The sequence below is a fragment of the Pseudorca crassidens genome, chromosome 1 (genome assembly GCF_039906515.1).
Source record: "Pseudorca crassidens isolate mPseCra1 chromosome 1, mPseCra1.hap1, whole genome shotgun sequence".
Taxonomy (NCBI): domain Eukaryota; kingdom Metazoa; phylum Chordata; class Mammalia; order Artiodactyla; family Delphinidae; genus Pseudorca; species Pseudorca crassidens.
In genome coordinates, this window is record NC_090296.1 from 92169839 (window position 1) to 92186464 (window position 16626).

The 16626-nt window shown below is 37.3% G+C and overlaps 1 protein-coding gene across 4 annotated transcripts in view; it reads right to left on the reverse strand.

The window, feature by feature from the left end:
- The window catches only part of CEP152 (centrosomal protein 152), a 96692-nt gene that overhangs the window by 50688 nt on the left and 29378 nt on the right, over positions 1-16626 (reverse strand). For all 4 annotated transcript variants that reach the window (XM_067746306.1, XM_067746287.1, XM_067746295.1 and 1 more), the window contains exons 9-12: positions 14998-15198; positions 11227-11374; positions 9477-9568; positions 8554-8717 (exon numbers count right to left, since the gene is read on the reverse strand). In XM_067746306.1, coding sequence (XP_067602407.1) covers positions 8554-8717; positions 9477-9568; positions 11227-11374; positions 14998-15198 — 605 coding nt within the window. The remainder of the gene's footprint in view (positions 1-8553; positions 8718-9476; positions 9569-11226; positions 11375-14997; positions 15199-16626) is intronic.

Consider the following 16626-nt stretch of genomic DNA (forward strand, 5'->3'; position numbering starts at 1 on the left):
TCCGCGGCATGTGGGATCTTCCCAGACCAGGGCACGAACCCGTGTCCCCTGCATTGACAGGCGGACTCTCAACCACTGCGCCACCAGGGAAGCCCGGCACAACTACTTTAGAAAACAGCTTGGCATTACCTATTAAAGTTGAAACACAAGTACTACAAGCAATTTCACTTCATATTATATACCCAACAGAAATGTATGCACATTGTACCAGGAAATAACATTAAGACTCTATGGACAGTAGGATGGAAAATAAACTGTGGAATATTCATACAAATAAAGTTACACACACACACACACACATATATTTACATATATAAATGAATGAGCTACAGCTACATTTTACAACATAAGTTTCACAAACAAAATTTTGAAGAAAAAAATCTAAAGAACCTATATCTATGAAAAACTAACAGCCAGAATTCATGCTTAATGGAGAATGACTGAATACTTCCTTGTAAAATCAGGAGCAAGACAAGGATGTCTGCTCTTGCCACTTCTATTCAACATTGTACTAGAGATTCTAGCTAGAGCAATTAGTCAAGAAAAAGAAGTGAAAGGCATCCAGATTGGAAAGAAAGAAGTAAAACTATCTCTATTTTCAGATGACATGATCTTGAATATAAAAGATCCTAAGGAATCCACTAAAAAACTATTTGAACTAATTAACAAGTTCAGCAATGTGGCAGGATACAAGATCAATATACAAAATCAATTGTATTTCTACACACTAGCAGTGAACCTCCTGAAAATAAAATTAAGAAAACAATCCAGCAAAAAGAATAGGCAAGAGAATAAAATACTTTGGAGTAATTTAACAAAGACATATGACTAGTACACTGAAAGCCACAAAATTATAAAAGTAGATGACTGGTACACTGAAAGAAATAAAAGAAGACCTAAATAAATGGAAAAACATCCCGTGTTCAGGGATCAGAACACAATATTGTTCTATAGATTCCCTGCAACCCCTATCAAAAGTTCAGCTGGTTTCTTTGCAGAAATTGACAAATTGATCCTAAAATTCATAGGGAAAGGCAAGAGACCCAGATTAGCCAAAGAAATCTTGAAAAAGAAAAACAAAGTTGGAAGACCCACACTTTCCAATTTCAAAAGTTACTACAAAGGTATAGCAATCTATAGGCAGTGTGGTACTAGCCTAAGGACATATAGATCACTGGAATAAAACTGAGAGTCCAGAAATAAACCCTCACATTCACAGTCAATAGATTTTCAACAAGGGTGCCAAAACAATTTAATGGAGAAGAGTCTTTTCAACAAATGGTATGAAACAACTGGCTATCCACATACAAAAGAATGAAGTTAGAACCCTATCTCATATCATATGCAAAAATTAATTCAAAATGGATCTCAAGACTTAATGTAAGAGATAAAACTCTTATAAGATAACATAGGTATAAATCTTCAGAACCCTGGATTAGAAAATGGTTTCTTAGATACCAAAAGCACAAGCAACCAAAGAAAATATACATAAGTTGGACTTTATAAAATTAAAGACTTTTGTGCTTCAAAGGATGCTATCAAGAAAGTGAAAAGACAACCCACTGAACAGGAGAAAATATATCCAAACCATATATCTGACAAGGAACTTAAATTTGGAATATATAAAGAGCTCTTAAAATTAAACAATAAAAAGACAACCCAATTTTAAAATGGGCAAAAGATGTGAATAGACATTTCCCCCCAAAAAATATACAATGGCCAACAAACACATGAAAAGATGTTCAACATAATTAGCCATTAAGTAAAAACCACATCATTAGCAAATCACCATGATGAGAAACCATTCAATACCCCCAAAGAAACTATAATTTTTTAAATGGAAAATACCAAGTGCTGATGAGGATATGAAAAAATTGAAACCTTCATTCATTGCCAGTGACAATGTAAAATGCTGCAGCCACTTTGAACTGTTTGACTATTTTTCAAAATTCTAAACATACAGTTTGAAAACATATGTCCACTCAAAAATTTGCAGCATTATTCATAATAGCCAAAAAGTAGAAACAGAAACAATCCAAATAAATGTCCATCAGCTGATGAATAAATAAGCAAAATGTGGTAAATTCATACAATGGAGTATTATTTGGCTATAAAATGGGTTAAAGTACTGATACATGCTACAACATGGATGAACCTTGAAAGCATTATGAGCTAAGTGAAAGAAGCCAATCACAAAAGACCACATATTATATGAATCTATTTAAGTGAAATGTAAAGAACAGGCAAATCCATAGAGGTAGAAAGTAGATTAGTGTTTGCCTGAGCTGTGAGGACAGGATAATGGGGAATGACTGGTAAAAAGTACTGGGTTTCTTGTGAGGGATATTGACATGTTTTAAAATTAGGTTGTGGTGATAGATGGACAACTCTGGGTATACTTAAACACATTGAACTGTGTACACTTCAAATGGGTGAATTTTATGGTATTTGAAATACAGTTGACCCTTGAACAATGTGGAGGGTTGGGGGCACCGATTCCCCCCCACCACCTGTAAAATAAAAATACACGTTCCATATTTATTGAAAACATCCACGTATAAGTGGACCCCTGCAGTTCAAACCCATGTTGCTCAAGGGTCAACTGTGTATCTCAATAAAGCTGCAGAAAAAAAGGAAAAAGAAAAACCACCTAATGTATGAGTTCTCTAAATAAAGGCAAACCTAATCTATAGTGTTTAGGCATGAATAATTAGGTCTTAAAAGAACAAAAAGCCAGAAAATAATTACCGTAACAGTTAAGATAGTAGTAACCTCAAGGTTATGACTGGAAAGAGGAATATGGGCAGCTACTGACAATGTTTATTTCTTGGCCTCTGTGGTAGTTCCATGGGAATTCACTTTAAAATCATGCATTAAGCTATACACTCATGTTTCATACACTCTTTATGTGTTATATTTCACAATTTTAAAAGTTTTAAAAGGTAAAATAAAACTATAAAAAGTACTAGAGAAATACCATCAAGAAATTATAAGGGAAAAAAAGTGATGGATCCAACTTTATAAAATTTTTAAACAGGAAAAGTGATAACCCTCAGCAATGGATAGGGTACAAAGAAATAGGTACTATCACAGATATGGGTAATAATGCAAACTACAGGGTTGCTTGACAACACTTGTATCAAAAGCCTCAAACATGCATACTCTTTAACAAGAATATTCACCCACATCTTAAGGAAATAACCAAAGACAGGAATAAAGACTCAACAAGTATGTTTATAATATTGCATTACTTAACAGTTTAAAAAATTTTAAACAGTGTATTACTAACTAAAATATAGTTCATTCATCCACATATCCGCTAGTAAGTATTTACAACATTTACTGACATCTAAAGATTTCAGAATGTACTAAGTTAAAAGTTACATTATAAAGTAGTATATTCAAAGTATTTTATCTTTAGAAACCTACAAAACAGATAATGTGGAACTTAATACCAAAATGCTAACAGTGGTTTTCTTCATGGGGGTTGAAGTAAGATTATGGGTGCTTTTAATCCGTATTTTCTTATTTTTCCATAATAAAGGAGAAAGTTACTTTTGAAAAGAAATAAATAGCTGATAGTATGTACCCTTAAAGTGATGTGATGAAAATGGAACCTCATCTGGTTCCACCCATGAGAAAAACATTCAAATTCCAAGAGGATCTTCCTTCCCACAAAATGCTTGACCAGTATTTCTCAGACTGTCAAGGTCATCAAAAACAAGGAAAGTCAGGAGGAACCTAAGGAAAAATAACTCCAAAATGTAAGGAGGTATTCTGGTGCAATCCCAGAACAGAAAAAGGACATGATGTAAAAACTATGGACGTCTAAATAAACTATGGACGTTAGTTAATAATAATCCATCAATATTAGTTCATTAGTTGTAGCAAAGATACCATGCTGTTGTAAGATGTTAACAGGGAAAAATGGGTGCACAGTATAGGGGAATTCTTTGTACTATATTAATTTTTCTGTAAATCTAAAAATGTTCTAAAAAACATTTTTTTAAAGTCTTTCCACGAAATTGAGTTATTTGTAGTGAGGTGGATGGACTTAGAGTCTGTCATAAAGCGTGAAGTAAGTCAGAAAGAGAAAAACAAATACTGTATGCTAACACATATATAGGGAATCTAAAAATTTAAAAAAAAAAAAGGTCTGAAGAACCTAGGGGCAGGACAGGAATAAAGACACAGACGTAGAGAATGGACTTGAGCACACGGGGAGGGGGAATGGTAAGCTGGGACAAAGTGGGAGAGTGGCATGGACTTATATATACTACCAAATGTAAAATAGATAGCTAGTGGGAAGCAGCCGCATAGCACAGGGAGATCAGCTCGGTGCTTTGTGACCACCTAGAGGGGTGGGATAAGGAGGGTGGGAGGGAGACGCAAGAGGGAGGAGATATGGGGATATATGTGTATGTATAGCTGATTCACTTTGTTATAGAGCAGAAACTAGCACACCACTGTGAAGCAACTATACTCCAGTAAAGATGTTTAAAAAAAAATCTGAACTAGAAACCACAGACCTAAAGTGCTATATATATTTTTAACACTTCTGGCACATTATTAAATAAAATCAGTTTGCTAAAGAAAGAAAGAAAAAACTAAAGTCTTTCTAAAAAAAGAAAGAATAGTACCTGAATTAACATATTTTTTCCTGTTTTTCAGTTTCATATGATTTCCAATGAAATGTTAAATATATATATATATATACACACACACATACATACATATGTATATTGTGTGTATTATACACACATGTATACAGAGAGAAAGGATGAACAAAATATTAGGCTTTTTTTAATATTACAAAAAGAGATCCTGGCGATATACTACATATTTATCAATATACACAACTTTTGTATGTGTAATATAGTGTAAATATGTCTGTAGGTGTAGATCGCCAACTTAAACTACTTCTCTTTATATAGAAATGTAAGACATAAATATAATTATATAAGAAATATAAAACATATTGCAATGCATCTTCCTGTGCTGTAAGACATGAACTAACTTTCAGCAGTTAACAAATTATGCATCCCTAACTTCTTTTCTTACTGAACCTTGACCACTGAAATAGCACATCATGTACTCCTAGAGGGAGGCAAGTCAGAGCAGAGAGAGTGCTTGCTAAAATAATTTTCTCTTCTTTCCCAAAAGGGAAAAGTCAGCAGTGGTGACCAGCCCTGTATTAGGCTCACTAGCGAGCCCTGTGAAGGTTGGTTCCCCTCAATCCAAATAAACTGTAGTCCCTTATGAAGCCTGCTGAGAAGACCTAGGGAAAAGGCATTCCACTTGTTAAATGTTTATTAGTTGAGCTTCGCAGCCAACTACAATAAGGGAGAGGGGAAGCTGTCTGCAGGCTGCATGAAGATTTAGCTACTCAAATTCCATGAACGTGAAATAGAACACTGAGGCTAAACCCTTAAAGTTTACTAGGCAGTAGCTTGAGGGAGGTGGTAGTCGGGAGTGAAAGCTTGGAGCCGCTAATATTTGGGTCAGTGATTTGAAAGCAGCTCAAGTCAACAAAGAACTAAAATTCTCAACACTGGGAAAGTGCTGCTTCCTTTTGTTCTAAGAACCACAATCCAGCAGAGGAAAGGTACACATCTAATCTCTCCTATATCTCCTCTCACTTTGAACTAAGAATAAATATTTTTACTTTTTCCTCAAAGCTGAATTCTTATCCATTAAAGTGCTGGTGGGAGGGATGAGTACAAGCTAATCTTTCTCACTTATCCTGCACTTCATTGAACATCTCCTTACTGAGCCTCAGTGACTACCCACTTGCTTTAGCTATTCCCCACTTGCTTGGTTGAATGCAGCTGGCATTCCTTTTGGTACGACAGCAATGTGATATCTCAAGTTTATTATCTATAGGAATGTGCTTTAAATTACTGTAGGATTTGGGTTATAAGTGCTAATTAAATAGAAAGGGCAAAGAAGTAAATACATTTTAGTAAACATCATGATGGAGCAAGTCTACTTGGAAAGACAAACCTATACACATATACATGTATTATCTACCCAATTCCCAGGCTAATTATGGCACAAGTTAAAGTAATAAGTTGGAGAGAAATCTTTTTTGGCAGGAATTAAATCTTTAATCCTCTAAAACAACAACAACAACAACAAAATATATATATAAAAGAATGAAGTTTAAGGCAAAAAGGTTTGACTGTCATGCAAATAAGAACCAACAGATTTACATGACAATCAAGTTTTGGGTTTAAGTACTGGCTCTGCTGCTAAGGGTCTGTCTTCTTGGGCTAAGGCGTTCAGCTCTTTGAGCTCCGGTTTTCCCAACTCTAAAATGATAATGTGGATCCCACGTTTTCCCCAAGATTTAAATGAGGATGAAGGACTTTTTATAAAATATGTGTCCAATCAAAAGTTGATTAATATAAAATCTGATCAATGGTATATTTTAACCAAGCATCTCTTAAATAAAATAGTAACAGCTACCACTGATTAAGTGCCTAATATGTGCCAGAACTTCTTACATGAGGTCCTTTATATTCATTATCTATTTTAATCCTTGTTTTATCCCCCAAGGGATACGCTATAATCTACCTGACAGAAAAAGCCTGATAAGAAAACAGGCTCAGAAAAGTCAAGAAACGTGCCCAAGGTCATAAAGTTAGTAATAAATGGCAAAACTATGATTCAAAACAAATCTGGATCTAAAGACCGTGCTCTTTCCACTAGCCCCTTAGAATTAATCTGGCATTAACAGGAAATGCATTCACAGCAGTAAATTTTCCAGATGACTACATTTTAACTTTAAATTTTTATGTAAATCTGTTTAAAGCACATTCATCCACTTTTTGCTTTAATTAACTAACCAAAGCTGAAGGCTTTCTTCGACAACTCAGGATCATGACTGTGGACATTCTGATGTGGATCAGAACAGGCCTAGATGTATAAAGCTGCTTACCCCGGTGCTCAGCAGCTCTGGCACCATGCGTTCCTGTAGTTCTCTCCTTGCTGAGGCATAGCCGTCTGGCTGAAGCCCTGGCAGCACCTCTCCCAGCTCCCTGACCCAGTTACTCTGTGGTCAGTTAGGAAATCAGGTAACTCATGGGGTACCAACAGATCTAAGTGAATATGGCCCTGGGATAAGAGCCCCAAGGTGGCTCCTAACAAATACATCATATAATCTTGGTCTGCTATTTGCTTCTTGGCTTCTTTCTAGATTGTAGTTGGCATCTGTTGAGATGACAGTCCCTAAAGACTGACCTCCAGATAAATGGAAACTTACTCAACTAATGTTAACATCATGTTCCACAGCATCACCTGATTGAGATTTTAATTTACTGAATCTCATTTTACTGTTTAGAAAATGGAATCACAGCATAAGTTCTAAAACTTATTGTGGAACAAACCTTTCAGGAGATTTATACATTTGTATTTAGATGCATGATACCTGAAACACAACAGGTAGTAAATACTTTCAAGAAACACTAACGATGGCAAACTCAGTCTTAATCTATAAACAAGATGGTGGTGGTTTCATTCAAGAATGCATTCAAGGGGGACTTCCCTGGTGGTCCAGCAGTTGGGACCCCGCACTTCCACTGCAGGGGGCACGGGTTTGATGCCTGGTCAGGGAACTAAGATCCCACATGCCACGCAGTGTGGCCAAAAGATAAAAAAATAAAATAAATTAAAAAATAAATTAAAAAAAAAAAGAATGCATTCAAGAAAGGCTTTCCTTAGCCTGAATACAATCTCTTTCATCTTTCATCTTTATCCCAGACCAGTAGAACAAATGGATAAATGCCCCTTTGTACATCAAGCATTACATTTAGCACACAGTACTTAGTTGCATACAACTGTGTCTCCTTTTCCCCATCAGACAAAATATAAACTCCCTGTGGGAAAGGAGAATGTCTATTTCATCTTTTGTACTCTACTCCCAGAGCCCTGCACAGCCCCTTAGCAAGTGCTTCAAAATACACATCCTTTCCTCCGTTCATCTTTTACGTGCTTAATGGGATCTAAATGTGCTCCATCTTCTACCACGACCACTCCCCGCCCTACCCCCGCTGGTCCCTAGAAGGGATGATGAAGCACTCCCTTCCGTGACAGTGCTAAAAATATCTGTGTTAAGCAGTGTTCAAATATCTGCATTAAGTGTAAAAGACAGAATCCGTATTTTAAAACTAAGGTCACAGTAAGGTTCCTAGGGAAAATTAACGCTTATTTTCTCATATACCATTGATAAATGCCTACTTCCAACACACAGTGTTAATATCATAAAAATAATATGCCCCCACCTTAAGTAATAAAACATACATAATTTAAGTTGTAGAATTTAACTTACATATTTTAACTATATCATTTTTACCTTATTGAAACTGCGGTGCCCTACTGCTATTGGGACAGTACAATATTAATACTTGAGGTTTTTGTTAATTTTGATTTCTGACATTGCAACTTCATTAGAAATTACTAAAATATATTGTTCTGCACTCAAGAACCCCTTTTATTATGCACCATCAATATTATTAATGTGAATTCTTCTATAGTAAAGTATTTTCTAGATACCTCTTAACTTTGGATTTTTTCTGGTTGACTTTCTTAATACCCAAATCCACATACGATTCAGTGAGTTCTATATTTAATTCTCCTTCTGAGTCACTTGGAAATATTCCTAGTTTTGCAGCAGATTCATAGAGAGAAATTTCTTCTTTTAGTTCTTTTATTTCCTCCTAAAACACAAAATTATTGCAAGTTATATTCATTATTTTTTATAGAAGGAATCAGTCATTTTATTCTTCAAAATTCATTTTAATGATTAATAGAAGGCAGAAACGTTTCTTCAAATGCATTTTTGGCACACATTAAAAATATAAAGGTAGCACATGTCAGGTTTTCAAGGAAGCTGAATGAACAAATGAATAAATGAATGAGAAAACAGAGGTAAACAGCTTCTCTCACTCCTCCCTCCCTTCCATTTTGTGCTTCACAAAAAGCCTCCCTTGAGCTGAGAAGCTGGTGGCAGCACACATCGGCTTACTAGAGTAGAGGACAGAAGAGACTGGTTTGCCAAGAAAGTGTTGCACTTAGTCTGCCAGTGGTGAAAAGGCAAAAAATGCCTCCTTCCAGTGGAGGTAATACTGGAACTCTTCCTCCCATGGAAAACGTTAAGTGGTGCTGGAGGAGGATGTGAGAGAATGGCAGGTAACTTGTAGGTTTCCCACACCTGTAGATAAACTTATCTCTGGGACACCTCCAGAGATGAAAGGATATGCCATGCGAAGGAAGGGGCTGGGCCCTGGCTCTGCAGTTGGACAGACCTGGGCCTGACTATCTAGATGTGTGGGTGAGGTTGTGAACAACTCCCATGGGCTGGACTGGAGACGGTCCAGCCACCTCTTTTATATAGAGAAAGTCCAGGCTCAGAAAGGTGATGTAACCAACGCCTAATTCAGTTACCCATGGAGTCTCTTTCCAGTGGCAACACTCACTTGCAAAGTCTTATTCATGTTTTCACTCATAGCATGTGCCTTTTGTGCCTGCTGCATCTGGAGCTGGAGCTGAGCGACCTCCTGTACTGAGCCTGTGGGAGAAAGAATCATAGAATACACCAGATGTAAAGGGACAAAGTGCCTGTGATGTACAGAAGAACCTGAATCCACTGAGGCTACAGAAGGTGGAGCTCTGCTTTATTACCTTTTAACTACCTTTTTAGGAGCACAAAGGTACAGCTCGTAGGACCCAGAAGGCATAGGTCTGGTGCAGACATTTCCCAGATTTAGTATGGCTCCCCATAGGTCCTTGGGAAGTTGAAGACAGAGGCTACTGTGACTTTGCCATGAATCAAATCAGCCACGTCTACAGACCTTAACACTCCACAAGTCCTTTAATAGGAGCAGAACATTCCAGCTCACAGAAAGCCAGAGCAAAAATTCTTTGGAAACCATTTCTACCGTCTAATAAGAAGACTACATCTTGCTGCCTTTCGCTTCTCTCTGAGTTCTTTTATTTCCACCACCCCACCTCTGCATGTACAAGAAGCATATTGGTATTGTACTTTTGAAGCTCTAGTAACCTAATATTCTAAATGGTTAAAAGGTTCCCATTTTAAAAGGACTTTATTGGATTTCCTCAAAAGAAAATGAGCATCTGGAAAGTGGTTAAGTAATGATGGCATATAATGCAACAAAAGAAAATCATATTTTCAAAGTCTTTAATGGCAAGGGAAAAGGCTAAGTAATGCCATGTGAAACAAAAGGATACAAAACTGAACACAGAGGTGGGACCTAAATGGAGTATGATGAAAATTTTGCCTCCACCAAAACACACACACACACACACACACACACACACACACACACATTTAGACAGTCTTTTCAACTTCTGAATAACCCATTCTTACATACATTGTATCAACAGTGTGATTGACATCATATGCCAAGGTCTGACTTTCATATATCAGTTGATGAATGATCACTGAGCTATCTTCAGTGTGAGCTATTCACCAGCAAACCAGGCAGTTTTGTCTGTACAGTAGTGTTTATATAAACATTTGATTCTTTTATTGCATTTTACTCTCATATCATTTTATTAAATAAGAAATAAAAGTACTACTGAAAGTGACAGGAAGCATATGCCTCAAACTTAATACCACGAAGACCATACTAGAAATCTTAAGCGTGACAAAAACGTAACTTATGGGCTTCAACTGACCAGGTAAGTGGCTACTCCACTTAGAAGAAAAGAAAAATTAAAGAAGTTATATAAAAGGATAGAACTATATGATCAAAGATCAAGTCTAAAAGCAAAATATAGTGGGATTTCATGACCATTTTTAGCTTTCAGGTATAGAACCTATCTTAACATATTTTATTGTTCAATTTTTTCACATTCAGCTTTGATTTATTTTAAAATATACTGTGTACAGAAGCAGGGAATTGTCTGTATGTGTGTGTTCATTTCACTTGAAGGAAATACATTTAAACATTAACAACAGTTATCTCTGGGTAGTAGGATTATTGGCTATTTTTATTTTCTACCTTATACTTGTCTGGGTTTTCCAAATTATCTAATGAAAATACACCACACCTCCATACATATATACCAGTAACGATGTTAAAACAAATTTTGTCACCAATGATCTTTTCTGTCTTTTCTGGATTTAACTCACGGATCCTACTGTGTGCTCTCCAGATATTTCTACTAGCCTTCTGGGGAGCCACCGCTCACGCAGACACCGACCTGAGTGCAACAAGTTGGCACACTGCTTCTGGCTCTCCTCCAGGCTTCTCGTCAATCTGTTAATGATTTCAGTCTTTTCTAATTTGGTTGCTTCTTGATTCCTTTCCAGTTGTTTAACCTGATCTTTCAAATGACAGCAAATATCTTCCTAAATAGAAAAAGTGTCCAAGAAGTCATTTTCATGATCAGTTAGTTATTAAATATTAAACTAACAGTTATGATCTTACATACTTGGATTTTAAGTCAAATATAAAATCATCACCTGGCAGGATCACCTCTTTTACAAGGTCAAGTGCACAGGACTGGGAGTCAGAAGAACACACTTATAACGATCAAGTCATCAACTTCTCAGTCTGTTTTTTCTTTTGTAATTATGATAATAAACGTTGAATTTGAATTTGATGGCTTCCAAAGTCCCTCTCTGCTCTATATGCACAAGGCACTGTTGTTCTAAAACTAGATTCTATTCAAGCCAAAGGAAATGTATTACATGCTTATTTGCATTTTATAGTCTCAGTATAACTGTATGTATACATATTGAGGCAGACCACTTTGAACCATGGAGTTTGTATCCCAAGTCAGCAAGGATACAGACAAACACATGGAAACTCACTCTGTGCTGAACAGCCAAAAGCTCATTCTATTCTGAACAGCCAAAAATTATCTCTCCCTCTTCTGAACTTCTTTTAAACTTGATCTGTTTCTCTCATGTTTTTCTTTCTACCTTTTACATGTCTTATTTCTCTTAATAGTCTCTTTGAAGGTGCCTGTGCAGTGTCTTATACGTAGGGAGTGCGACCAAAAAACACTTGAAAAATGTCAAAGAAAAACAGACAGGATAAATGTGTGAGTGTATGGAAATATATAGAAAATCCAGAGCATGTATATAATATATTCAAATGTCTACAAAAAGAAACTGTGTTTGGAAGTAATGAGCCATGGGAATCCCATTCCCAGGTAGAAGAAATCATCACCCCTCATTCAAAAAGGGCTACACAGGCTGAATTCCAAGCCAACAGCAGCACATGTGAGAGGCAGAGGAGTAAATTAAGGTAATTGGCTGACGTTACCTGAAAAAGCCTGAGGAAAATAAGTAGTAAGAGGAATATCAAGAAAGGACTTTGAAGCAGAGAGAAGGCATGTGGGGCCTGATTTATAGCATAATCTAAAGCCCAGTAATGCCTTAAGGATACAAATAGAAAATACATCTCATAAGGATACTACTAACAGTCTCCTTAAGCAGAGGAAAGGGACTCTGAAGTCTCCTCTTTTAGCTTAAAAATTCATGTGAATTTTGTATTCTATTTCATAATGTAGTCATGTTTGCTTTAAAGTTTTTCTACCAAATTTTTGAGCAAAATGAAGCTTCTGGAAATTGGTCCATGTTTATTCAACCGTGCAAACCTCTTGGCACACTGCTGCTGATTCCGAGGCCAGCTTGAAAAGCTTGGTTCTAAAGCACCAAAGTAACATGGCAAACACAACGAATGAGCTAATATTCATGACAGTGTGAATGTGTGTGCAAGAGGTGGGGGACAACTAACATTTATGTGCCAGGGAGGCCACAATAGCTTTTACAAGAGACTGAGAACTGGCCAAAAAAAGTTCAACAAAAGGTAGTTATGAAAACCATTACAAAGAAGAGGCAGACCATGGCAATAATTTGACTATATGCAACAATAAATTAAGAGTTCCCTGGTGGCCTAGTGGTTAGGATTCTGGGCTTTCACTGCCACGGCCCGGGTTCAATCCATGGTCAAGGAACTAAGATCCCCACAAGCTACATGGACAGGGACAGGGAAAGAAAGTGTCTTAGGCAACAATCAATTAAGCCACTCTGTTTCCTGTTGACAAGTTCAGGGAAACAGATTATACTCATAAAACTATGCAATTTAGGGCTTCCCTGGTGGCGCAGTCGTTGAGAGTCCGCCTGCTGATGCAGGGGACACGGGTTCGTGCCCCAGTCCGGGAGGATCCCACATGCCGCGGAGCGGCTGGGCCTGTGAGCCATGGCCGCTGAGCCTGCGCGTCCGGAGCCTGTGCTCCACAACGGGAGAGGCCACAGCAGTGAGAGGCCCACATACCGCAAAAAAAAAAAAAAAAAAAAAAAAAAAAAAAAAAAAATATATATATATATATATATATATATATATATATATATATATATAAAATGCTGAGCCAACTGATAGCAAATTGACAGCACAAAAGGGATACCAGAGGAAACATTCCCAGAAAGGAAAAACCCTAGGCACTTTGGAATCAACCACTTTGCAAAGCAGTTATACAACTATAAGCAGAAGCTAACATCAGTGCTATGCTATGCTCCATTTAAAAAAAAAAAAGAAAAGAAAAGAAAAATCACTCACAGAATGCAACAGTGGAAAAGGCCTTAATCAGTAACTTCAGCGTATGGTTCAGGGGTCTGAAGCCCAGCCAGCACAGAATTAAAACTTTGTTCTGTCTAGGGTTCTAGTCTAGGGTTCTTCTATTGAGGGGATGGGGGAGGTGAGAAAAGAGAATGGAGCAGGCACAGGGGTTGAACACACTAGGAATTGCTCCCAGCCTGTCCCTGTGTAATTGTGCCCACATCAGCAGAGAATGGAGAGATCCTCAACCCAGCATGGAAAAGCCACCAGACTCCACTCCTCTCGTCATGCAAGGAGGCACCACTCTCCCCGTCCAACTTTCATGCTGCTACCCAAACACAGACAAGCTTAGTAAAACCATATCTCAAATTCCATTTGTTTAAAATATTATATAAAGTAGACTTAATAATTTGTCACAGGCTTTGTCTTTCCCCACCCGTATATATCCTTCACACTGATCAAATTCACAATATTTTTCTACATAAAAAGAATAAAAAACCTTATGTAGGAAAATAAGTCTAATAAAAACATAAACACATATGAAAGTAAAATAAAATGAAATGGTATACAATTATTATTGCCACTAACACAATCTTATATAGCTCTAACTAAATCATGGAAAAATTTAGAGTCAGCTGTATAAATAAGAAAGAACAACCCAAATCAGTGTGAATTTTAAGTGTGGTGGGATTTTCCAGACCCTCACATCTTATTATTCTTCTCTTCTTTCCTTGGGTTAAATTAATTCTGAAATTACATTGAGAAAAATGATCTCTGAAATGTTATTCATTCAACTGATTCCCTGGGGTTTTGGAGCACAAGCAAACCCACTATCTGACTCACCCTCAGCTTACAACATTTTATTCTCTTTGGGGCAAAGGTGAAATAAAAACTGTGAAATATGCTCGAGTTTCATATCTAAATGATTTTAGATCAGAATCTCTTCCCTATTGATTACACTATTCTCCAAATTAACTCTTCTCCCAAGATCTAGACAATCTTTATTGACAGGTTAATAACCAAAACACTGGGAGACCCAAGAAAAGCCTTCTCCTCCTGGTTAGCTCCCAGGACAACCTCTCAAGTCCAGGCCAGCTCCCAGACACTCCTTCCTTTCAGTCCGGATTTTTCTAGGTCATATGAACAATATGCACAAATACTCGACAAACGAAGAACTAGTAATGTGAGAACTGAGAAAGTACTAACCAATCCTATAAGAGGAAGGATTTCCAATAGTATGTCTTGAAGGCATATTCATAGATAAAACTCTTTGGACTTTTAAATTATACTCATACACCTACTGCAAACAACCAGCATTTCTATATGATGCATTGCAAAATGTCAGTTATAAAAAATAACCAGCTTTACTTGTTTGTAACAGTTGCTCATTTGAAATCATCCCAACCTGTTCTTTAAGTGCAGTAACCGTAGCATCCAATTTCCTTTGCAAGGACAGCACCTGCTCTTCATACTTCCTTGTGAGGCCCATGACGATGCTCTCATGCTGCTCCCTCGCACGCTGAAGTGATTCCGAATGACGCAGGTCCAGCAGCTGCTGCTTCAGGCTGTCCAGAGCCATTTCAGTTGTTCTGGACTTCTTAATCATCTAGTAAATACACACAGGACACCTATGCTTACGGTATTTTGACTCTGTGCTCTCTTTATGAATTTTAACTCTAAAAATCAACCACGCTTAATTAAAATGAAAGTAGAGAAGAAAGGGTCTCCCCATGGTGGCTCTAGTTCCTTAAGACTTTCCTAGCTGGGACCCACCAGGCCCATGGTTGCTGGAAACATTATTCACGGAGAAAAAAAATCTGTAGTTGTTCGAGGACAGTGAAAGAGGATTTTGCGCAAATGATGGCAACATAGGTACCAGGCAAGGAATCTGCTGCTTCTATACCGGTCCCAGTGCTGTTTGCATCCCTCTTTGCTCCAAGTGTAGGGGGAAATCCAATTGTTAGGTCATAGATAAATGACAACTGTTTCCTGAGAGACTGATGACACCTGTCAATGGTCACTTACTAAAATGGAAGTTTTGAAAACTGTAACTGTACAGCTGTTATGAAATAATTGTGTAGCAGGTTAAATAATGGCTCCCAAACAATGCCCATGTCCTAACCCCTGAAACCTGTGAATATGTTATGTTACATGGCAAGGGGAAATTAAGGTTGTGACTGAATTAAAGTTGCTAATCAGATGACCTTAAAATAAGGAGACTGTCCTGGATTACTAGGGTGGACCCAATGTACACAGAAGGGTCCTTAAATGAGGAAAACTGAGGCAGAAAAGTCAGAACCAGTAACTTCTGTCTCTGAAGATGGAAATGAGCCATACACCAAGAAATGCAGGTGGCCTCTAGAAGCTGGAAAAGGCAAAAAAAAAAAAAAAAAAAGTATTCTCCCCTAGAGCCTCCAGATAGCAACACAGCACTACTGACACCTTGATTTTAGCCCAATGAGATCCACGTCAGACTTCTGACCTTCTGCCTGTAAGGTAATAAATTTGGGCTGTTTTAAGCCACTAAGTTTGTGGTGATCTGTTACAGCAGCAATAGAAAACTAATATACTTGGTGATTCTGTTGCTTTTTAATTTATGCTACTTTATTTTTTATAAATGTAATTTCTAACTTATAAAAAGATTACCAAAAGATTATGTAGGTTACGACATAAAAGCAATTCAACTCTTTAATAACTACCATTTTTCAACAAGTTTAAAATGATGATAATCTATATTACACACAAAAATTAAAATTTCAAATGAGGCCTCTTCTTCATTCTGTTCCAGAGATTGCCTATTTATCCAAATACCACTTTAACTGCTTAAGACATTCATTCATTTGTTCAGTAAATAAGGTGGACACTTTGTGCCAGGCAGGGTTCCAAGCACTTAAGGACATGATGACAAAACAGCCAAGGTCTAAAGTCCTACTACTTTCTGGTGAGAAAAGACAGAAAAGAGCTTCCCTGGTGGCGCAGTGATTGAGAGTCCGCCTGCCAATGCAGGGAACACGGGTTCGTGCCCTGGTCCGGG